The following is a 23878-nucleotide window of genomic DNA, read 5'->3' as shown; positions in this document are numbered from 1 at the left end:
AGGAATGAAGGATGTTCCTTTCAAAGAAGCGGTTGGCTACCTGTTATAAGCAGGGCAAGCCACAAGACCGGACATTTTTTTTTTCCTTGTAACCATTGCTTCCATTATTTAGGAATATTGTGGAATGACCTATATTTTATTTGGTGCTCATCAAATATCCTTTCACAATTGAGATGTGATAGACATTGGTTGATGTGTCACACTGTCCCCACTGGGCACAACTCGTTTTATAAAGTCTATTACCCTATTAGGACTACCTTGCCAAATTTCCAAGGGCTCTTATAACCCTTTTCCAAATGCTAACATTCTTTGATCAAGCAATGCTCCGCAGTTGCAGAGCAGTTTCGTTTTCAGCTTGACAAAAACGACACTCAGAGGATTGTATTTTTCCTATCTTTTTAAGATGATACCTACTTGGGCAGTGACCGGTCATCAGACCAGTTATTACCTTAAGATTTCTTTTATTAAAATTCAGTATAGCCCGGGCTTTAGCTTGACTGGGTTTTATGAATCTTTTCGCTTGCTTGGATATATCCGTGCCGTTCCAATTGGATTCTACCATGGACATTTTCCAATTTTTCAGTTTCATCCTGAGAGTGCACTCAGGAACACCACAGAACGGTTCAGGGCCGACAAAGCTCGAAGCACCCTGTCTTGCTAAATTGTTGGCGATTTCATTCCCCTCAATTCCATAATGGCCGGGCACCCAGTACAATGTAACTTCGTTCCTACTGGCCAATTGCTTCAGAGAAAGAATGCATTCCCACACCAACTTTGATCTACATGTGAATGCCTTTAGAGCATTCAAAGCTGCTTGACTGTCCGAGAAAATACAGATCTTTGCAAGCCTATAGTTTCTTTTGAGACAAACATTTGTACAGTCAATGATGAAATACAAGCCAGCTTGGAACACAGTGGGACTGCGCCCCATAGCGATTACCTTGCTGATACCAGGGCCGAAAACTCCAGCTCCAGTATTGTCGCCCAAAAACCGGACATTGCATTTGCTATTAAAATGGTAAACATCCGATGTTCTCCTGGATAAATGTAAGTAATTAGTTTTGATTCCTTGTTCTGACTTTGACCACTACGCAAGTGTTTTCTTTCCACTGACTACAATATTTTTTTCAGTTATTCCTTCAAAAAATGCAGTGGAGTATTATACAGGGTTTTGGTTTATTATTTTTGGATAATTAACATTCTCTAGAGTCTAGAAGTTCTCTCAGAGATCCAAGAGTTCGTCAGAAATTTCCACAGTATTTTCGTCATTTTTATGAAAAAAAAACTCCCTTGACAATTCACCGCAGCTATCCCTGGAATAATTCCTGAAAAAATAGGGGTTCCTGAAGATATGTTACGAGAAATCTTTGGAGTACCTGTTCAATATTAAAAAAAAATCTCAACAACATTTTTTTAGAAAATCTCAAGAAATCCTGGTTGCATATCTGGAGAAATTACTGGTTCAATTTTTGAAGATTTTCTAAACGAGAATCTCGGATTAATTTCCAATGTAATCGATTGGAGATTCGCTGGATAAACTTCTGGAAAGCTTAGGATCTTTTTGAAACAATTCTAAAGAGTTATTGGAGCAATTCCCGATGAAATCTCTGAGGTAATTGCTGTGGTTATGCTTAGATCAATTTCAGTTTGAATTCCTCGCAGGATCTAATGCGAAATATTTTGAGCAATTTTTAAATTAGTGAAAAATTACTGAATGAAACTCGTAAAGAAATATTCGGAGTAATATCAGAAGGATACCTCGGGTGAACACCGGAAATAAATCTTATAAAATTCCTGGAGAAAATTATAGAAAATGCATACAGTAAAACGAGTCCATGTTATGAGGAATTCACAAAAAAGTCTGAGAAATATTCTTATAGAAATGTCCGGTCAATCAAACTCTTATTTCCTGGCTCCTGTTAAGTTTCTTCGCGTTTTCATAAATTCAGTTCGGTCTCTTTTTGATTCCTGTTTTGTCTTTTTTTTCTGGACACTTTTTTTGCAAAGACTTTCAGTCGATATCAGCCCAGTCGATATCTGCGACGATGAAACGCTGCAGAATGATCTGATGTTCAAGCTGAGCAGTAGATTCCGGATGTACGATGTGATACCTTCGTTGAGCCACCGAGTACTAGTGAAGGTATGAGAGGATGAAGAAATGCCCACCGCTTGGTTGAATGCCCTCATACGCCCCATCTACAAGAAAGGACACAGAGTAAGTATCACAGACTGATTACTCTGCTGAATTCGAGGAGTACTTCATCGATCAGACGTTTATCTTGCGAATGATTCTAGATACATTCCGGGAGTATAACTCGTAGACTCACCATCTGTTTATTAATTCCAAGGCAGCGTACGAATCAGTGAAAATAAATAAGCTGTGACAGATAATGTCTGAACATGGTTTTCCGGCGAAACTAATTAGGCTACGCTGGATGGTTCGAAATCAAGTGCTCGAACCGCAGACGAGGTGTTAACCTCGTTTGTGACGTTACACGGATTGAAGCAAAGAGATGCACTTTCGAATTTACTGTTAAACATTGCACTTTTGCTATTAGAAGGTCTGGTGTGAAAAAAAAACACTATCATCACACGGTCGTACATGCTCCTTGGCTTTGGGGACGATATCGACCTTATTGGAATCGATTGCAGGTCAGTGGAGGAGGCCTTTGTACCTCTGAAGAGGGAGCCTGACCATTAAATCTACCAAAACTAAGTACATGGTTGCAGGTAGAGACAGAGGTAGACTTTGTGGTGTAGGTGTTGAGGTAGTGTATGATGGAAATGTGTTTGAAGTTGTTGTATATCTTGGAATATTTGTAACAAGTGACAATGACGATTCCCGTGAAGTAAAAAGTTGTGGCTGTGAATAGGACTACGTTACCAGCTTTTTTTTTTTTTCTTCTAAGGACTTTATCAGGAGTTCCTCTAGGGTTTCCATTAGGAGTTCCTTCAGAGATTCCAACTGGAATTTCTACAGGAATTCTATCAAGAGTTTCTCTAATGATTCTATCAGGAATTAATACAAGTTTTTCCATGGATTCCATCTGAAGGAGTTCATCAATAGATTCCATTGGGAATTTCTGCAGAGATTCCATCGGAAGTTCGTTCACGGATTCCATTAGAAAAACTTCTAAGACTTTATTATAAATCCTCCTGGGATTCCATCAGAAGTTCTGTCAGGGATTCTATCAGGAATTCTTCTTAAGGTTCCTTCAGGAATCTCTTTAGGGTTATTCTGGGTTAATTTATTATGAATTCTTTTCGGAATTTATTAGGACATACTACCCAAACTTCTAGAGAATACTTCAAGAGATTCATCCAAGAACTCTTCAAGATAGTCCTCCTGGAATTCCTTAAGGGATTCCTCCCGGAATTAGTCAAGGGATACCTCCCGAAATTTCTTAAGGAATCAATCCTCAAGGAATTCCTCTTGCAAAATCTCCAACGATTCTCGAAGATTATCAGAATTTTCTCCAGGGATTTTATCAGAAATTTCTTATAAGTTCCCCGGCATTACTCAACAGATTACTTCCGGAATTTTTCAAAGGATTTCTCGCGGAATTCATCATGGGGCTCCTCCCGCATTTCCTTAAGGTATCAATCCCGGAAATCCTCAAGGGATTCCTCCGGATTTTTCAAGAAATTTCTCGTGGAATAACTCCAGGGATTCTTGGGGGTTTTCAGGAACCCTCCAGCGATATTATCAGAAATTTATTATAATAGTTTTACCTGTAATTTGGGAATCTACCTGTATATCATCCAGTGACTCTATCAGGAATTCCTCCTGGAATATAAAACAGGAACTCCTTCAGGGATTCCTCTGGGAGGTTCCTTTGTGGATGCCACCAAGATGAACTCCAATTATCCAATAACAAATTTCCTATGCGATTTGACCACAATTTCCTATAAAGATTCCACTAGTAATTCCTTCAGATAGTTCAACTGTATTTTCCCTAATTGAATCACCTGTAATTTTTCGCGGGAGAAATTTTCAAGGAATTTCGCAAGGAGTTCTTCTAGCGTCATCACTGGGAACATCACCAGAGTTTCGTTAGAATTACCATCAGAAAAATCTACCAGAGTTTCGCCAGTAGTTCAACCATAAAATACTTTAAATGTGTTACTAGGATTGTGCTTCAGGATTATCATAAATTCCTCCAGGGAGTTAACTGGTATTTAAAGTAGATCTTAAAGATTTTTTTTCATTTCTGAAAAAAAATCCATGGAGATATACTTTTTAGAAATTCTTGGAGGTATCACCAAAGAAATCAATAGATAAATTCCTAGAGAGTTTCCTGGAGAGATTCCTTAATATATTTAAACTTTTAAAGAAATCCCTGAATGAGTTTCTGAAAGATTCTCTAAGGTAATTCCTGGTAGATTCCTTGGAAAAAATCCTTCAAGAAATACTGGATGGAATTGATGGATAAATTCTTTTAAGAATCCTAGGAGAAATTTATATTAGATTGTTGAAGTAATTCCTGCAGAAATCCCAGGACGAATGCCTCGTAGGGTCCCTTCAGAGATACAAGGAAGAATCTTTGGAGGAAACACTGGTGGAGTTTATAAAAGAATTTATTGAAGATTCTCTAGAGGAATACCGAAGGATAACCTGGGGGATCCTCTCAAAAAATTACAAGTGGAATCTCTAAAGGAATTCCTGTTGATCAAGTTTTGATGATTGTTTTTTTTTTGCAGTATTTCTCTTGAAATCTTTCACCAGAAAGCCTTCAATTTCTGGTGAAATTTTTGGAGAAATTTTTGGTGGAATCCTTGGAGGAACTTGATGAATCCTTGGATAAATTGTGGGTAGTATCTGTATTGAAATGCTTGAAGTTCCGCTGGAGGAATTCTTAAATGAATCTTTGGAGGATTTTTTGGTGGAATCCACAATAATTTGTAGAGGAACCTCTAAAGGAATCCTTGGAAAAATTCCACCTGAAGGTATACCTGAAAAATGTTCCCCGGAGGAATTTCTGGCTGAACCTGTGGATAAATTTCTAAAGGAATTATTGATAAAATTCGTGGTAGAATCCCAGTAAGAGCTTTTGATGGAATCCTTAGTATAGCTTATGGATTCCTAGAAAAACTTTAAACTACACTTTTTTAATATTAAATTTAAAGGAGGGATTATTAGAGTGTGTTTAAAACTACTGATTGAACTTTAACACTTCACTTTTTGCAAAAAATAAAATACTAAAAGTGCTCGGCACTGAAGAAGTCTGTAAGTCGCAGACGAAATAGGCCTATCTGTCAAGATAAGCAACACATATTAGAGTTTAAAGGTATTGGCTCGCCTTACTAGTGATTTTAGTATTTTATTCTTTTGCAAAAAGGGAAGTATTAAAGTTCAATTAGAAGTTTTAAAACTTCAAAGTAGAATAACTAGAGGAAACGACTAAAAGATCTGGATAGAATGTTTGAAAAAAAAATCCCATGGCCATTCCCATATCAATGACTGCTCAGAATATTTCCCGAAAGAGACCCGTCATGATTTCTGAGTTTTGTCGGAATATTTCGTACGAATTATAACTGGAATTCCTCTTAAATATTTATTTCTTCTGGTACTTAGTTCTTAGTTAGTTCTTCTCTTCCTTACTGCGATTATTGCCAGAAAATCGCGAAAAGATTCTCCCCCACAGCCACAGCATTCGAAAAAATAACAATCACATATTCACTAGACTCTCGGCAAGTCTACATACTAAACGCACTACGGTGAATTTCACCGTAATCTCAACAGCTGAACAATTCGGTGAGATAAAACTCCGTATTTCATCAGAATTTTACGGATTACGGTGATTTTTTACCGAATACTGTAAAAATTTACCGTACTCCGTTAATTTATTTCACCGAATTGTTCAGCTGTTGAGATTTCACAGAAATCCGTAAAATAATTTAGGTGTGTAAAAACATGCGAAGAAATATCGTGTTGCTGCAACCAACCTTGATAGTTGGTCAAACGGTTGTATCAACATAAGTCGGTTTGACTAACTTGGGGGCGGAGTCAATGTTGGTCAAACCGTCTGAGCGTCTGTGGGCTGCATTATACGACAGAAAGGTTTTAGCTCCATAACATGGTGGATGAATAAGTTCCTGTACCAAATAGCCGTTGGACACTTGAGCATTCTGAGTCGTTTCAATCACTAACTGAGCCGAGGCACGTTCTCAGTTAGTTAGAAGTAACGATAACTAAGAAATTAGTATCGTTGGAAATTCCAAAGCAGACTGGGCATCCGGAAGGGCAACTAGTGGATACATTTCGCAAAATTGTAGTGCTTCAAGTCACAACTTGTAGGAATAAAACTGAAACAACTTTCTCTGATGGACTTCTGGTTACCGAAAGGTGGAAGAGGTACTACATTGAACATCCGAATAGCTTCTTCTTCTTTCTGGCGTTACGTCCCAACTGGGACAAAGCCTGCTTCTCAGATTAGTGTTCTTATGAGCACTTCCACAGTTATTAACTGAGAGCTTTCTTTGCCGATTGACCATTTTTGCATGTGTATATCGTGTGGCAGGTACGAAGATACTTCTATGCCCTGGGAATCGAGAAAATTTCCTTTACGAAAAGATCCTCGACCAGTGGGATTCGAACCCACGACCCTCAGCATGGTCATGCTGAATAGCTGCGCGTTTACCGCTACGGCTATCTGGGCCCCAAACATCCGAATAGCGTTAGATTTGAATCAAGAGCAATAAGGTGGCTAGCAAGAATAAGGTCGCTGATATTCAATCAAGAAAGGATTGGCGCACAACTATCTGTTTACCAAAAAACATCTTTATGAAATATATAAGTTTGAGATTATGAATCGTCTCCATCGGACGGCGTCTTGGATAGCACTCGTTGGCTGATGTTCGGAATGAAGAAGGCCAACACTCCGCAGATGATCAACAGTACCGAAGCAATGCCGAATGTCAGCTCGCAGTATTCCTCCAGCAGGATCCCTAGCATATTGGATCCAACCACGCTTCCCAAGCGACCGACCATCAGCGCTATGCAAACGGCCATTGCCCTAGAATAAATGAACAGGCTTGTCAATTTATGATAACACAATACTTCAACTCTACGACTTACCTCAAACTCGTTGGATATAGATCCACGATGATCGCATTGACCATAACTGCCGTATAACCACTGCACAAAAACACAATATACAGCCAAATGACCGCTGTTGGTACTTTTACGACGAACAACAACAATCCCGCAACTCCGCAGGTCTCAAAAATGAAAACCAAAAGCGGCAATCGTCCTACCGCGTTGATAGTAACCCCGATAACCGCAAACCCCACGGCGTAGATCAACTCCAAAATGAAAGACAGCTGAAAGGCAGCCGGTGCCATCATTTGGCTACCTTCGCCGACCTCTTCGACGGCACTGAAGTTCCCGTACTGCTCCAGGATCTGGCACATGGTGGCCGCCCCAACTCCGGTTTCCCTCACCAGCACCAACTGATTGACGATCTCCGGGAAGAACATGAACATTCCGTGCGCCGCCAGGTAAGTGCCGAACTGAAGGATACACACGATTGCCGTCTTCCGTAGATGAGGACTCATGAACAGCGGAGCCGTCTGGTTCCACACCAACTTCATGAGGGCTAGACAGCCTTTGGTGTTCCTTAGGACAGCTCGCTTCTCACGTTCCAGTCGATCTTCTTCGTCTTCCTCGATGGATTCGATGTGAAGTGGGGTCTTGCTTCTACAGCAGGCGTTGAATCGGTGAACCCATTGAATGGCCTCAATCGCTTGTCTTGTGTTACCTTGGCTGAAGGTGAACTTAGGGCTTTCTGGAAATCTGAGCAGAATCATGGCACTTATCAAGCCTGGTAGACTGCACACGATGAAATACAGTCGCCATGGTCGGTAGATAATGCCCAGTAGAGGGATGGGTAGCTGCCAACCCTGATTGATCACGATGTAGGCCAGTCCCGGCAATAGAATGCCTCCTGTTCCGAATACAACGGAAGCTCCCATGATAGCTCGGGATGCATTTTTGCGGTTGTGAAACTCGCCCAGGTAGGCGTAAGTGGCTGAAGATGGTCCGGAAACGCTGGTATATGAAGTTCGGTTTAACAATGGCTTATCTAGGAAAGTATATCCACTTACAAAAATCCAACCATGAATCGCAGGAAAACGATGACCCAGAAGTTCGCCGTAAAGCTCGATATCACGCTGATAACGAACGAGATAAGCAACGCCGGGATAATGATCTTGCGTCGACCATGCGTATCCGCCAGAAAACCCCACAGATGCGAACTGACGATGACCCCCGCGAAACCAACCGCACTGAGGACGCCTTTCTCCTTGGTGGTCACATCCAAGTCCTGCCCGATAACCGGGATGATGTAGCTAACGCCGAGGATTTCCAACAGAAAAGAGGCGAGGACGGTTCCCGACACCAAGATCAGGACCACGTTGCATGGACCGAAACCTGGAATGTACGTTTGACTTAGATGCTGTGATTCGTATTGAGCGGGCGTTCTTACCTGCCAGTGCCAGGGCTTCGTCCATGGATACTCCCTTTGATTTGGTAACTGGAATTTGAACAAGGAGTTCATATGATCATAAGGTCTAAGGATACCGTTTGCCCGTAAAACTTACCTGATCCCTTCCTTTCAACGACCTCCATCGCTGCTACTCAGCTTGGTTGTTCCCTCTGCGATATACACCTCGAAGTGACGCCCAATGTCCACGAACATCTGTCGATGGAAAATGCCAACCACAGACAGATGTTAATACAACTGGTACGAAAAACGTGATTCGACCAGCCCAACTGGTGGTGATCCATCGCAATCAAGCTGCTGATGCTGTTTGGTCATAAACTTTCAGTGTAGCACAAATCGTAATTCATCTGGGGAGCACCGGCCGGCCGAAGTCGCAGGGGATTCAACACAAAGATGAATGGAGCAGTTTTGCTCTCGTTTCAGATGACTTATCTCAGGTCTTACATAGACGGTTTGCTTTTCGCTTATCTTGAGCAAAAAGTGAGTGCTTTCTTTTTGCAAAGTGCTGCTGGAGATTACACGAGGAAGATGCGATATCCTTTCGCGTATAATTTAAAAATTATCCAAGAGGTTCTTGTTGTTTAACCGAATACAAGTTAAGATTACTTTTTAACGCTTGCGAAACAATTGTAACGTGTTTTATTGCGCTTTCTAAGAGTGTCTGGAACGTGAATTAGCTACCTGTACGGAATAGATCATCAAGATCATCGGAGTTGAGCAGTAGAAACTTAAAATCCCGAGAAAGAATCGCTCTTAATCGTGAGCAGGATTCGATCCTAAATTTTAAGCAATATACGTTCAAAAACGTGAGCCGAGCAATTATGTGTTGACGCTAATCAAAATCCCAGCATGCCAGAGAAACGGGTCGCTATTCGACTTTTGCTTCTCGAAATACGAAGAACTTTTCAGGTAGGATCAATAAGACCTACAATACATGGTATATTCCATGATTAATGTTCAGCAACCTGAACATTACATTTCATGAAAAGTTTTTGTAATGTCCCTTGCCAAGCCACCCACGCGACTACAAGGCGAAGAGCTGGTAGCAAGTCTAGACTTGGTCTCTATTTTAACCCATTAACGCCCAGCGTCCTATTTCGAGGACAGATGCACCGAAAACTCACCGTCTTCAATTGAGGATAGTGCTTTTCGTAAATAATTTGAGAACGACACAAAATATAATGATATTATGTTTGGAGAACTTGTTTATATGCCTTATATCTTCCTTTCAGTGGAAAAAAAAAAATATTTCGGAATTCGCTTACTAGGTTGTGCTACAGCATGGTCAAATGTACTTGAGCACCTGCACATGCAACCCCCGGAAAAAGTCGGACTTCGACAATGCATATCTCTGTTGTTTTCGAAGCGATTTCGAAAACGCTTTCAGCAAATCTACTACGTCCACCCAAAGTTGTTTAGCACCCCACATAATGCCGTTTGGCATCAAGTTTGGCGTAATCGCCATTTGGCATACTAGCCGTTTGGCATATTTATGAAAATCGTTGAATTTAATCAAATTCCTTCCATTAGACAAAGGGGTGTTGATAAGCTGCTCGCGATCGTACATTCCATTGTCAGTTATTGATATACTTCTAATCTTCATTTTTCATAAAAAAAATAATATCCAATGAAGCTTTTTTTTTGTGGAAGTGCATCATACATCCCTTCCGGAGCCATTATGTCCGGGATATTATAGCACATTTTTAACAAAAAATGTGTTCAACGCTTAAAATGTGACATGTTATTCAAAAAAAAAAAAAAAAAAAAACAGTAGGGACATGGTATTTTATAACGCTTCTTATGGTCCCGTCTTATGGCTTCTTATGGTTATTACTGTAGTACCGCAGTATCTTACTTTCCAAATTATTCCAAACAACTGTTATGAAAACGACTAAATAGGTACACTCAAAATTATTTACATTAAAACAAAATAATTAATACTCTTTATTTAAAACTGTTTGCCTATAAAACAAAATTCTAAGCGACGACATGTAGTCACGGCATTCAGTAGAAATATTTTTTTTGATTACACTCAAAATTTGTAGCATACTTCATAACGATAATATTTAACTTTTTCGGTATATATTTGTTTATACAAGTTCAGTGAACATATTTGACCAGATATAGACATTTCAGATTCCATTTAAAACTATGTTTGCCTCAAACCTATGATTTGCAACATGTCTGCCAGTAAATCAATATATGAATCAATTACATTTTTTTTATATGAATTCATTTTTTGAAATTCAGTGAGCATGATTGCGAAGAAAAAGTAAATTTGAAAATACTCATGATTTATTTCACCAAAAAAATACAATGAAACTTATTTTTAGAATCGCTTGCCCATAAATCGAGTTTGAAAGCTATGGCATGTAGTTTTAAGTAATAAATTTGATTGTACTACAATAATAGTGATTATATTTGGGCAGAGAGATATATTTTTTTATTACACTCAAAATTTATGTTGCTCAAAAACTACAAGAAAACCTAGTTTTAGAACTTGTTAGCCTATAGTTCGAAATTCAATGCGATGACATATATTTTTTCAGGATTAATTTGCTCATCTATATAAATAAAAATGGAGTGGTGTTCGTATGTCACGAAATGGCTTGAGAACGGGTCAACGGATTGACGCAAGTTTTTCACTGTTGCCCTCCACAAGGGATGCGACGTGTTCGTACGAGGAATGAGTTCGGGAAAGCCTCCGGAATAATCGGGAAAACGGGAGAAGACTAAGGTGTCATTTTGTATGGGGGATTTTTGACGTTTTCCAACAGCCTACTTGATGGCAATACGAAGTTTGCCGGGACCACTAGTGTTCAATAAAAATTTCAATTTACACTTAAACTTTATTTTGCTAAAATATTTAGAAAATCCTCATTGTTTTAAATTATTTGCTACCCAGACAACCACAAATCGCATCAAAGTTCACGTTACAACTCGTTTATTCATACTAATTACATCAAACCCGCAAAACACCGTGGATAAACTCATCAGATTGTTGAGCTTCCTCGCATAAAACACTTCTTTTCTGAGTTCATTTGTACATTTTGTTTCGTTCCGTATACTCGTAAGATCACAGGTTAGTTCGATAGAATATTTGTTCACTCGCATTGTATGTTATTATTCATCACATAATATATACATGCATATCGCCTTCACTTTTGTACGTAGAAGGCCTTTTCGTGACATCCTATAAGTGAAATTTTGCACATACAAAGCCTCCAAGTGATTTCGTTATACCACAGACAAACAGACGTAACACTAAGACCAAATCGCGTTCAAAATCATAGTCGAGAGAACACGCCCAATGCTAAAATCGGTGTGTTTGGCCGATGGACGAACAGATGGCGGTAGTGTGTATGTCGATGGACATCAGTGAGAGTGTGACGTCTGTTTGTCTGTGGTTATACGTACATTTTGGTTGTGTGGGTAGTAAATCTGAACTTAAGGCGAAGTAGGCTGTCATTGAAATTTGTACGTGTCGTTGATAATTCATCTCACAATTTCGAATCAAAGAAAATCAGTTGGTTTTGCACTGAAACAGCTGAAAAAGTATCAGTATACTTTATGCATGCGCGTACAGTGATACATTTTCAAGTCAATATAAGCTATCAAGACTGAGTTTTATCACTTTGAAATGCAAGCTGAAAAGTCATCATTGTTGCCAAAACGAATGATGAGCTACTTAGCCTTAATTAGGGCACTTAATTTTTTCGACATAAATTTCATCTTAAAAATCTAGTTAATATGTTTGAGCACAAATATAATTTCTGAAAAAAAAAATCTACTTGAAATATGGTTTGTTTCAAATGGTTTGCTGGTGATTCAAAATCCAGGTAATGGCAAGTATTTTTTTTTCGACAAAACGTTCACTGTAGAGGTCTGGTCAACATATTAGACCATAAACAACAATTATCTTTACACTAACAATTTGTTTTACTCAAAAAGCTAGGAACAATTTAAGGTTTTAGCCTGTTAGGCTCTAAATCATAATGCAAGGGATTTTTTTTTATTTCCGTACAAAGTGGGTCGAAGGGTCTCAGATTTTCATGAAACTTTTTCCACAGGCAGGGCTCATCAATATATGAATAAACAAAAATTGAGAAAAATTCAGGGTCGCCTTTTTTCCCGCAAAACTCAGTTGGAATTTTTTTGTTTTCCTCTGACACTACTTACTTTGAAAAATCATAACTCAAGAACGAAGCTTCGTAGAAACAAAGTTTTTTTTATGAAATTGAAAGCAAATTTTCTCAGGAATAAAAAAAACATTAACTGGAAAAAGTTTTCTACAAAATAGTCCATCGTTGAGAAAATTCGTAAAGAAAAGCCGGAAAAACTATGCTCCAACTCGTGGAAAATTTTCAAAAAAATATTTTTGAGAAGATAATTTTATAAGCTTTAATCGCTGAAATTTTTGAAATGTACTTTTATTTCGTTTTTGAGTTATGTCCAATTTTGTAAAAATGTGCTAATGTGCCATTTCGAGCCTTTTCTTTGAATAATCATAACTCAAGAAAGAAGCATCGTAGAAACAAAGTTTTTTATGAAAATGAAAGCAAATTTTCTCAGGAATAAAAAAAAAAAAAATAACTGGAAACAGTTTTCCACAAAATTTTCCACCGTTGAGAAAATTTGTAAAAAAAAGCCGGCAAAACTTCCCTTCCTTAGCCGTGTGGTTGAAGTCCGCGACTACAGAGCAAAGCCATGCTGAAGGCGTCTGGGTTCGATTCCCGATCGGTCCAGGATCTTTTCGTAATGGAAATTTCCTTGACTTCCCTGGGCATAGAGTATAATCGTACCTGCCACACGATATACCAATGCGAAAATGGCAAATTTGGCAAAGAAAGCTCTCAGTTAATAACTGTGGAAGTGCTCATAAGAACACTAAGCTGAGAAGCTGGCTCTGTCCCAGTGAGGACGTTAATGCCAAGAAGAAGAAGAAGTGTCAGAGGAAAACAAAAAAATTCCAACTGAGTTTTCCGGGAAAATAGGCGACCCTGAATTTTTCTCATTTTTTTTCTATTCATATATTCATGAGCCCTGTCTGTGGAAAAAGTTTCATGAAAATCTGAGACCTTTCGGCCCAAACCCGTACGGAAATAAAAAAAATCCCCATCAGCAACTTCAATACAGTCAACGGATTCCAATATGAATATTCCTAGTCAGGAGTCATTGGAAGCAACGTCAGCAACTTCAATAGAATCAACGAACTCCAACTTGAATGTTTTTAGTAATGAGACATTAGAAGCAACGTCAGCAACATCGATTGAGACAACGGATTCCAACGTCCCTGAATACACCCAAAAAGTGAATATCATTGTATAAGAACATGAAATAAAATGCTCTCAGAAAAAAATATTCTTTATTTTATCAACTCGAAAAACATCCGAAAACAACCAAAAGTTGTGAATTTTCAGTAAATTTAATTTTATAATCGCTGTATCTCAGAAACGGTAGCAATTAGCAAAATTTTCTCGTATATCTTTTTTGTTGCCAATTTTGCGTCTGGTCGAAAAGCATTCAAAAAGTTTATTTAGACCATATTGAAAATTCAACCTTTTTTTAAAAAATCATAACTTTTTTGTCCATGATTTCTCCATCTTGACCCACTGTGCAAAAGACTCCATTTTTTGTCTACTTTAAAATATATATATATATATATATATATATATATATATATATATATATATATATATATATATATATATATATATATATATATATAAAAACAAACTATTTTTAGAAAATGGATTTTTAGGCTTTATTTTCGAAATAAAAGAAATTACAACATATTTTTAACAGTGTATATTTTTTCCAGATAGTTCCAACAATAACCTAAAACTTTGCGGAAGACACCAAACCGATTAGACAAATAGTTTCTGGGTTTTAATTTTTTAAAATTGTTTTTTTTTCTTAGGTCCTTCTCAAAAGTAACACTAAGGTAAAAATGGCTAACCGATGATACAAATAGGCATTTTTGGGTATAAAGAAAGCATGAGGTACCCCGGGGCAAGTGAGAATCCGGGGTAAGTGGGGCGTTTCGTCATAGCTCAACTAGGAAAAGTTTTTCTTGGGGTATTCTTCTAGAAAGTTGAAGATACAATGACAAGGAATGTATTTAGTACTAGACATATTGCTATTTTATTACCATGTGGTTCATGTAACAGTTGTAAGTTCAGCGCCATTTTCAACTTGCATGACAAATTGTGACACGTTTCACGTCTTGCATTGACTCGCAAAAAATAAATGTGTTTTAAATCGAATTTCCATCAGTAGGCTATAATTTTTAGTATTATTACAAGTTACTAACGATAAACTAGTATTTTGTTTTCATTTCATATGAAATTTTCGATGGTCTATCTTACCCCAAAATACATTTGTACCTGGGGTAAGTGGGACCTATCAAAACAAAAACCAGAATCAAAACTTTTCGTTCACGATTCATACATTTTGCTAGAGAGTAGCACTAAAACATTCAAACAAATGATTTTTATCAAAAAAGATTAACCTCAAATTACGTAATTGCATAAAAGGGAGAAGAAAAATGTTATTATTCTTTATTTTTTAATTAATTTTTAATTTTTGAAATACGATTTCAAAATTGAACAAACACACAGCTGAAATTTGAAATGCATCATGAGAACAATTACTTTTCTATGTTATTTGAACTTTATTTGTTATTTCTACCAAATTAAGTAATGATGGAAAACATTTCCATCCCATAAAGTGGTTTTCTGCCATGCATATAAATAATAACAAAACATATTTATAATTTCGTCAATTATTGATTGTTTATGTGCTACATTTTAATAAACAACTTATAAATGATATATTTTGAACATGTTTAATTCCTCTTTACGCTTTTATTGAGGAATATTCAGTTAATTTTAAATGTAAGGTGACATACTATTAAATAAATGGTTTCTTCCTAAAACGTAACGTATTTTATGGTTGATCCCTTATGTACATGAAATATGCACTTAAAATGAAAAATCTATGACTTATCAATCCTATTATTGTAATGGTTGACTTACTGATGTGGATTGACGCATGAAACTGGATGTGTCCCACTTGCCCCGCTTAGTGAGGTAACTGCGTCCATTGGCTCATTCTTAAACATTCTTCCAAGGTTTTCACAGTTTTGAAATTATTCCATTAGTTTCATGCACACACCAGCAAATATGTTGCCAAAACGTGATTGTGTTGTTGGATTTGAAAAATATTGAAATTTGAAAAATTTTTTGAACAATTTGTTTGAACTATCGTTTTTTTCGTTCCCACTTGCCCCGCGGTACCTTATGCCAAATTTCAGCCAAATCAAAAAACACAAAAGTAAACCGACATTCGAATTCAAATGGAACCGCTCTATTTCTACCCATACATATTCAATGGACTTCTATAACCCGATTGCTGTCAAAAAACTACATGTCTTTGTTTTAAGTTTTGATCGGCAGATTAAAAAAAAGGGCTTTTCGTAGTTTTCAAAGTAAATTTTTAAAGCAATCAATGATTTTGATTTGTGCCCTAACATGATCACTAGACTTCTATAATTAAATTTATGACCGAAAAACGTGATGTCATCGCTTTCAATTTTGATTTATTGTCCAAAAGTTAAAAAAAAAAGTTTTCATAGTTTTGAAAATAAAATAAACGAAACATTTTCACTTGACTTCAGCAATCATGCTCGTCGAGAAAATTACCGGTTGTCGCTTTGAATTTTGCTTTATAGAAAAATAGTTTAAAAATAAGTTTTCCGTAGTTTTTTAATTAAAAGATGTTTTGATATTCCTGCCCAAGCATGTTTGTTAAAATAAAAAATGTGAATTTTTGGCGTTTCTACTAAGAGTTTTAAAAAATCCCATTATTAAACAGAATTCACATGGTGAACATGAACATGATTTTGACTACTAGAACTAGGTTTTTCAGAAGGCTTTGTGACAAGAACTACTTCATTCCATCAGTTTTACCTAATATTGCTGACAGAAGAATGATTTGTGAAAATTGTGTGAATATACTGTAGGAATTTGTATGTGTGCACGTTGAATGGAGGCCGCACGGTGATTGGTGACTTAACGGTACTTACTGTTTCTAAAAGTTCAACTGGCGTGAATTTTGTCCAAATAAGATGAAAAACTAGTTGTTTGGAGCAGTCAGATATCGACGACACACGTCTAAGATTTGTTTTGGATCATCACCATTGACTTTATTTTTTTGTTGTTGCTAAAACTGTGTTTATTTTATACAACTATTGATAACAATTTCGGGTCTTGGGTACAATTCTAGAGGCTTCAGAAAAACCATTACTGCTACGAGACTGTTCCACATGTAGTTTAGGTATTTATTCACCGATTTCTTGAAGTAAAGCTTCAGAAATTCTTCCGGGGATTTTTACAGAGTATTCTTCTGGAATACTGTCAGGAACTCCTTTGGGCAACCCTTTAGATATTCTCCTAGAGATTCCCCATCATTCGTCCAAGAAAGTCTTCCAAAGAAATTTTCAAGGGCTATTTGTAAAATTCGCTCCAGATAAACCAACGAAGCTTTCAGTAATTTTCACAGGGCTTACTTCAAAAGTTTTCCCAAAGTGTATCCCCGAATTTATTCCAGACATTTTTCCAGTTGTTACTCTAGCTTCTAGCAGATCTTCAAAGACTACTATATGAGTTCTTCCATAAAAAGGTCAACGGTTGATTCCACAATTTTTCAAGAAATTCGTAAATTATTCTGTTTCATTAGAATAGATGGCTTTTAGTCGCTAGCTTATCAGTTGCTGTCTTCATCACGAAATTTGTTCTAGGTTTTGTTCTTTAACTACATTTATGACCATAGGTGACTCTGTAGTCGATGACATTATTTCTTTAGTAACTTGAAGTCTCTCCTATCAATAGAGAATGGACTACAACTAACTACAACTAATTGTTTTCCTAAAAGCTGCGGATTCGTCAACAGTTAACTTTGACCGGATTGAGGTAGAAATACTAAGGAATGAAAATCTACTTCTTACTTGTTTAATTATGATTCGTGGTTTACGGCTAACCAGCCGAGTGGAAGTTTAACAACTATCGAAAAACTAAACATTACATATATTTTGCAATTTGATTAAATAGACAAATTGATGTGAAATTTGGAAAAAATTACATATCTGCTTGGTGAGAATCGAACTCACGACTCGTTGTTCACTAGATAGGGCGCATTACCCCTACACAACGAGAGGACTCAAGGACGCAGAAGTTACTCCGAATTCGATTTCAGCTCAATAATCACGTGGTCCTCTTTCGCACAGTGCACCTCTTTCGGAAGAATTAGATGCCCATCCACACAACGATTTCTATTTATATGCAATGCCTAGACCGAGAGCGCATTATTTATTAGATGTTGAAATACCACACACTACTCGCCAACGACGTGCTGGCTGAGATTTGTATAGTGCGGGCTTCTAATGGGTCGCGAAGTTCTCAAACGATCGGTTATGGAACATACTTCTTACTATTTGCGGTTCTTTAACCTTCGGGCTGTCGCGCTGTTGTACTTTGTACAACAGTTGTGATTTATATACTATCATTTTGCAACAAAGATATCTATCGACACCAAACCAAAGTGTATTCCTCAAGAATCTTCTTAAGAACAATACTCGACAGTTTTTATTTACAGTATGGCCCTTTATAATACGGTAAAATCAACAAATGTACATGGAAGTCGCATAATAATGAACGCACTATGTACGGTTTGAGGAAACCACAGTTTGAAATCGTCATATCTTAAAATCCACATAATATAGAAACTTGGGGTCTTTATTAAAGTTGTTCTGGAGGTAAAGCACTATATGATGGTACCTCATTTGGTTCAGAATTTAACCGCTAGGTGGCACTAGTGGGCATGGAAGTTTTACTTTTGTTTTGCAGATATTTCAGGGTCCTGACTATTTAGAAGGATGTCGTCTTCGGCAAAGTTGTTTAGTAAGTTAAGGACTATCATTTTTCGAGCTAGTTGATTCAAAATTTTGCCACTAGGCGGCGCTAGTGAGCATGAAATTTTTGTTTTGCGGATTCTGCAGGATCTCGAATTTTTAAAAAGGCACATTCGGCAAAGTTGTTCAGAAGCTCATGGACTATCATTATTTTGCAAAATCTCGAACTTTAAGAATTAAACAAAGAAAGAATTTGAGCTACTGAACAACTCTGCCGAATACACCATCTTTCTAAGTGATCAGGCTCCTGAGATATTTGCGAAACAAATGTTTTATACTCACTAGCGCCGCCTAGTGACAAAATTTTGAATCAACTAGCTCAAACAATGATAGTCCTTGAGTTACCGAACAACTTTGCCGAAAACGTCATCTTTCTAAGTGGTCAGGATCATGAGATCTGAGAAACAAAAGTTTCATGCTCACTAGGGCCGCCTAGTGGCAAAATCCCGAATTTATTGGCTATAATAATAATAGCCCTTAAGCTACTGAACAATTTTACCGAAGACGTCATCTTTCTAAGTGGTCAGACTTCTGGGATATTCGCAAAATCAAGGGTGTTGTACAAAGTACAACGCGCGACTACTCGCGTTACAAAAATTCGCGCGACAACCGAAAGGTTAACTTCAGCATAAAACGGCCTACGACTGATTGATTTCCCCGCCTCCAAGAATATGGTCTTCCATACCGAAACACCTGAAGATCTCTACAGCAGACAGAATCGCAAATCGCAATCGTTCTGATTGATGAACAGCACATCTCCGACATTATCGACGTCAGAACCTATCGTGGCGCTAAAATCGACTCTGCCATATAGTAGTCATGACCTAGAGCGGCTTAATCAACTGGATGTCGCAACTACATACGGGCAGTGCCTTGAGACTGCATTACCGGAAGAGGGTGAGCTGGATTAAGTTCCTCTTGAGGACTGCTGGAGAACAAAGAAAGCAGCAATCAACGATACAGTTGAGAGCAAGGTCGGATGCGTGGCATGGAATCGACGGAACGATTGGTTCTACGGGGAATTTAGGCAGATTCCAGAGAAGAATGCAGCGCGGGCGGTCATGCTGAAGCAAGGGACCCGGCAGAACGTGGAACATTAAAGACAGAAATGGCAACAGCAGAACCGCCTCTTTAGCCTGGAGGAGACGGAGTGCGAGGAGATGGAACAGCTGTGCCGGCTCAAGAAACACGTAAGTTCTATCAGAAGCTCAACGCATCCCGCAACGGCTTCGTGCTACGAGCCGCGATGTGCAGGGATAAGGATGGCAGCATTTTGACGGACGAGCGTGAGGTGATCGAAAGGTGGAAGTAGCAATTCGACGAACACCTGAATGGCGCTGAGCGCACAGGAAATGAAAGTCGAGACAACCGAGGAAATGCCTTTGTCAGTACTGCGGGCGATGGAAACCAACCAGCCCCCATTTTGAGGGAGGTTAAGGATGCCATTCATCAGCTCAAGAACAATAAAGCTGCTGGTAAGGATGGTATATGAGCTGAACTCATAAAGATGGCCATTTGTCTGCACCGGCTGATAGGCACAATCTGGGAAACAGAACAGTTACTGGTGGAGTGGAAGGAAGCGGTAGTATGCTCCATTTACAAGAAAGGCGACAAGTTAGATTGTAAGAGACCAGAGCATATCATAATCGTTTAATACGTGTAGTCTTTGCCGTCGCTCTGATTTGGAACGGATTATCTGCTATTCTTCGAGTGTTCAGTTCATTCTTAACACCGCAAGTTAAGCTGTTTAAGTTTTCTGCTTCTTGGTGTAGTTTGCATAAGAGCCACTTGAAACTCAAGAAATAGACTTTATTTTTTGATTCGGTGGCTTCCGAATTCACGGTTCACAATGGCGAAAGAACAAACGTGCAAGAAATGCTCTCAGTATATTGATAGCCAAGTTGATCTCTACACAGTTTGCGAAGGTGCCTGTGCCACAGCTGAAGACAGTTGACAAGTCAGCCAAAAAGACTTTCAAGAAATCAAAATGTCAGCCAGAAAGATATTCATGAAGTTAGCTAGAAAATCAGACAATACGGTTATCAAATCTATTACAAACATCCTGAAAAACAATTGCTAAGTCAGAAAGACAGACAGCAAATCAGTCATGAAAAGAACCAGAAAAACAGCCAGGCAGTGAGTCAGATAGGCAGCCAGGAAGTTAGCCAGACAGACAGAAAGCCATGCTTAACTAAAACCGATCCTAATTCTACAACGTTACACCACATACTGAACATATCCACAGCTGATGATTCTCTCAGCTCAGAAATATCGAAACATTCACACGGTCAACACTGATAAATCTAGCTTGAAGTTTACCCCACATCATTGTCGTCAAGCAAAAGAGATAAGACTCGAGAGCCAACTTCGCAGGCATCCCCGCAATCTGCCGTCGGTGTTGGTCGTAATAAATTACTCGAAGTGAGCTTGGCGATCACGCTAAAGGTACGCCATCTCCACAGACTACAGCCGCTTTCGGTTTAACCGAGTGGACCAACCCTATTAGCCGCGCAGTAGACGATGATGGCGTTTCCCCGAGATAGTGCCAGAATTGTGGCATCGCTGGATTAACCAAATTGTTGACAATGCTTTTGCAACCGGCTGGACAGATTTGGAACACCGACAAACGGGTAGTTCGGCACAATCAACGTAAGTGGCAACATCATGGCCACGGTCGACCCGGACGTTTCCAGATCTACGGAACGATGTCTAACCTTCGAAGATGCTCTCTCCATGGCCAGTGAGTCCTGCAATGCAATTCTATGAATAGCGAAATCGATGTAGCATGTGATCGATCCATTTCAGAGTTCGGTGCGTTCAACGTCGTTCTGATGGCCATCTCCGGTGCGATCTTGACGGCGTTCCTGCTGGAAACAATCGGCATAAGCTACGTGATTGCTGTGGCCGGATGCGATCTGCAGCTTTCGACCTCGGACAAGGGAATCCTCAGTGCGGTGGGATTTCTCGGGGTGATCGTCAGTTCGCACCTGTGGGGTTTCTTGGCAGATACGCAAGGTCGCCGCAAGGTGATCGTTCCGACGCTGTTCCTGACGTTCGCCATCACAATCGTGTCCAGTTTGATGACCAATTTCTGGATGCTAACGGTGTGTCGGTTTATGGCTGGGTTTTTGTGAGTATTGTAGGGCTGATTAAGAATCAATGGAATAACGATCAATTGCAGTATTTCTGGATCGTCGGCAACGATCTACGCTTATTTGGGAGAGTTTCACAACCAGCAAAATGGATCCCGCGCAATCATGGGAGCATCGTTCGTGTTCGGATTGGGTTGTATCCTGCTGCCGGCGATCGCCTTCGCGGTGATCAATCAAGAATGGGAGCTACCGATCGTACCTCTAGGTGTTGTCTACCGCCCGTGGCGATTGTTCTTGGTAGTCTGTAGCGTGCCCGGGTTGATCAGCGCCTTCGTTTTGCTGTGGTTTCCGGAGAGTCCCAAATTTGTACTGATGCAGGGTGATATGGACCAGACGATAAAAACCATTCAGTGGGTTCATCGGTTCAACCGTGGAAGAAAGGCGGAACCGCTCGTGATTGATTCGATCTTAGCGGAAACGGAAGCTCAACAGTCCAAGGCTCGTCGGGCTGAATTGCAAAACATGAAGGGGATCGGTGCGTTGGCAAAGCTGGTCTGGAACCAGACGGCTCCACTCTTCATGGGTTCGTTCCTCAAGAAAACCGCGATCGTGTGCTTCCTTCAGTTTGGGACCTACTTGACGTCGCATGGAACGTACATGTTCTTCCCAAGTATACTCGATCAAGTTTTCAAAGCTCAAGAAACCGGCGAGGAGCGATTCAGCGTTTGCGAATTAGTCTACGATCGAGCTAATACGACGAATACGGAGACGGACACGGATGACGAGTGTGTGGTGCAAACTTTGGACGTTACCTTGTACGAAATGTCGTTCATTTTGGAGGTGATCTACGCCGCGGGCTTCGCCATCATTGGATTGATCATTAACGTGGTCGGAAGGCTGTCGATCTTGGTATTTGTGTTCGGTGGATGTGGAATTGCGGGTTTGCTGATCATCTTCGTTGAAATTCCAATGGTATCGGTCTGGTGCTACATGATTCTGGTGATGTGCGGATTTGCAGGCAGTATCGTGAGTGCGATCACCGTGGATTTGTTTCCGACGAATTTGAGGTGAGTAGTTCTCGTGAAATTTTACCAAATGGTAGTTAACCAGTCTGATCTGTAACTTCCAGAGCAATGGCCGTTTGCATGTCTTCGATGTTCGGACGTCTCGGAGGTGTTATCGGATCGAACCTTTTCGGCTTACTGTTGGAAAGTCAATGCGAACTGACCTTCGCCATCCCCGGAATTCTACTGATCACTTGTGGACTGTTATCGTTCTTCATTCCGAATATCCATCAGCGGATGCGATCGAGGAACAGCATTTCGTCGAGGTGCTAGTCGAGTAAGGCTAAATTACATACTTACGGAATTTATTGTAGGACAGGTTGAGTGTTCTGATTCCTTAACTAAAAATAAGCCACTTCTGAACGATCAAGAACGCCGATCACTGTTTGGTGCACGACTAAATTTGGATCTCAATCAATTGCCATTAATTGTTTTGCTAGTCCAACTCGAAGACTGTTTCAATTGACTGAGCGTGATCCAGTTGAATCTGGAATTAATTTGCACCGCGACTAAATTATGATATGTAAAGTCTGCCGATGAAACTACTTAAGATGATTCATCTCGTGTTTCAATCAGGGAAAGAAATGATCTTGGAAAAGATATTAGAATAGGTGAAGTTTCCTAAGAGGCTTTTTAGGGATTCCTTCAGGAACTTCCTTAGCAATTCCTTTAAGGATTTATTCAGGAATTCCTCCACCATTTCCTCTAAAGGTTCTCCAGGAATGCAAAATGTTCTTCGACAGTTTCTTAAGGGATTACATAAAACTCTCTAGAGAATCCTGCAAAAATTTCTTCAGCAACTACGTCAGAATTTGCTTTGGAGATTCAGCCAGGAATTTCACTATCATTTCCTTCAAACATTACCCATGAACACTTCCAGGGATTCCTTCGAAAAATTCTTTCACGATTTCCTTCAATGAATTCCGATAGGAATTCTTCAAAGTCTTGCACCAGAGATTCCTTCAGAACTCCTACGGTGATTTCCCCAGGAATTGTTCTAGTTTTTCCAGGGATTTTCAGGGATTTAACTATAATTGCACTATAATTGCTATCAAATATTCTTTATGAACACTTTCAGGGATTTTTTTTAAAGAAATTCCTTCAAAGAATTCCGATAGGAATTCCTGAAAGTATTTCACCAGAAATCCTGCAATGATTTCATCTAGATTTTTTTAGTTTTTCCAGGGATTCCCTCAGGAATTTCTTGAGGGATTTTTCCAAGTTGTTGCTTTGGGAATATAATCAGGA

At 39.1% G+C, this 23878-nt stretch overlaps 2 protein-coding genes across 2 annotated transcripts; one reads left to right on the top strand and one right to left on the bottom strand.

Annotated features, from left to right (window-relative positions):
- Positions 1 to 6761: 6761 nt before the first annotated feature.
- On the bottom strand, positions 6762 to 23259 carry LOC5576526 (putative transporter SVOPL). Its single transcript, XM_001662670.2, has 6 exons — positions 22931 to 23259; positions 8602 to 8699; positions 8487 to 8534; positions 8107 to 8431; positions 7079 to 8050; positions 6762 to 7016 (listed from the first exon to the last, which is right to left on the bottom strand). Exons 2-6 carry the CDS (start codon positions 8627 to 8629, stop codon positions 6806 to 6808), a joined length of 1584 nt encoding a protein of 527 aa, XP_001662720.1. The 5' UTR covers positions 8630 to 8699; positions 22931 to 23259; the 3' UTR covers positions 6762 to 6805.
- LOC5565631 (synaptic vesicle glycoprotein 2B) lies at positions 20911 to 23185 on the top strand. Its single transcript, XM_001649937.2, has 4 exons — positions 20911 to 21214; positions 21280 to 21604; positions 21656 to 22633; positions 22696 to 23185. The coding sequence occupies exons 1-4, from the start codon at positions 21139 to 21141 to the stop codon at positions 22901 to 22903; spliced, it is 1587 nt and encodes a 528-aa protein (XP_001649987.2). The 5' UTR covers positions 20911 to 21138; the 3' UTR covers positions 22904 to 23185.
- Positions 23260 to 23878: the final 619 nt, after the last annotated feature.

Source organism: Aedes aegypti, chromosome 1, assembly GCF_002204515.2.
Source record: "Aedes aegypti strain LVP_AGWG chromosome 1, AaegL5.0 Primary Assembly, whole genome shotgun sequence".
In the NCBI taxonomy this organism is placed as follows: Eukaryota; Metazoa; Arthropoda; class Insecta; order Diptera; family Culicidae; genus Aedes; species Aedes aegypti.
Note: the sequence above shows the minus strand (reverse complement) of the source record. Positions and strands in the feature narration are given on the sequence as shown.

Bases quoted from the DNA above. Each gene is read 5' to 3' on its own strand.
- LOC5576526 (XM_001662670.2), bottom strand. From the start codon at position 8,629: ATGGAGGTCGTTGAAAGGAAGGGATCAG. The intron at 8,535-8,601 runs GTAAGTTTTACG...TTCAAATTCCAG, and splicing joins CGTTGAAAGGAAGGGATCAG to TTACCAAATCAAAGGGAGTA. The intron at 7,017-7,078 runs GTAAGTCGTAGA...CATTTATTCTAG, and splicing joins CTATATCCAACGAGTTTGAG to GGCAATGGCCGTTTGCATAG.
- LOC5565631 (XM_001649937.2), top strand. From the start codon at position 21,139: ATGGCCACGGTCGACCCGGACGTTTCCAGATCTACGGAACGATGTCTA. The intron at 21,215-21,279 runs GTGAGTCCTGCA...GATCCATTTCAG, and splicing joins AGATGCTCTCTCCATGGCCA to AGTTCGGTGCGTTCAACGTC. The intron at 21,605-21,655 runs GTGAGTATTGTA...GATCAATTGCAG, and splicing joins CGGTTTATGGCTGGGTTTTT to TATTTCTGGATCGTCGGCAA.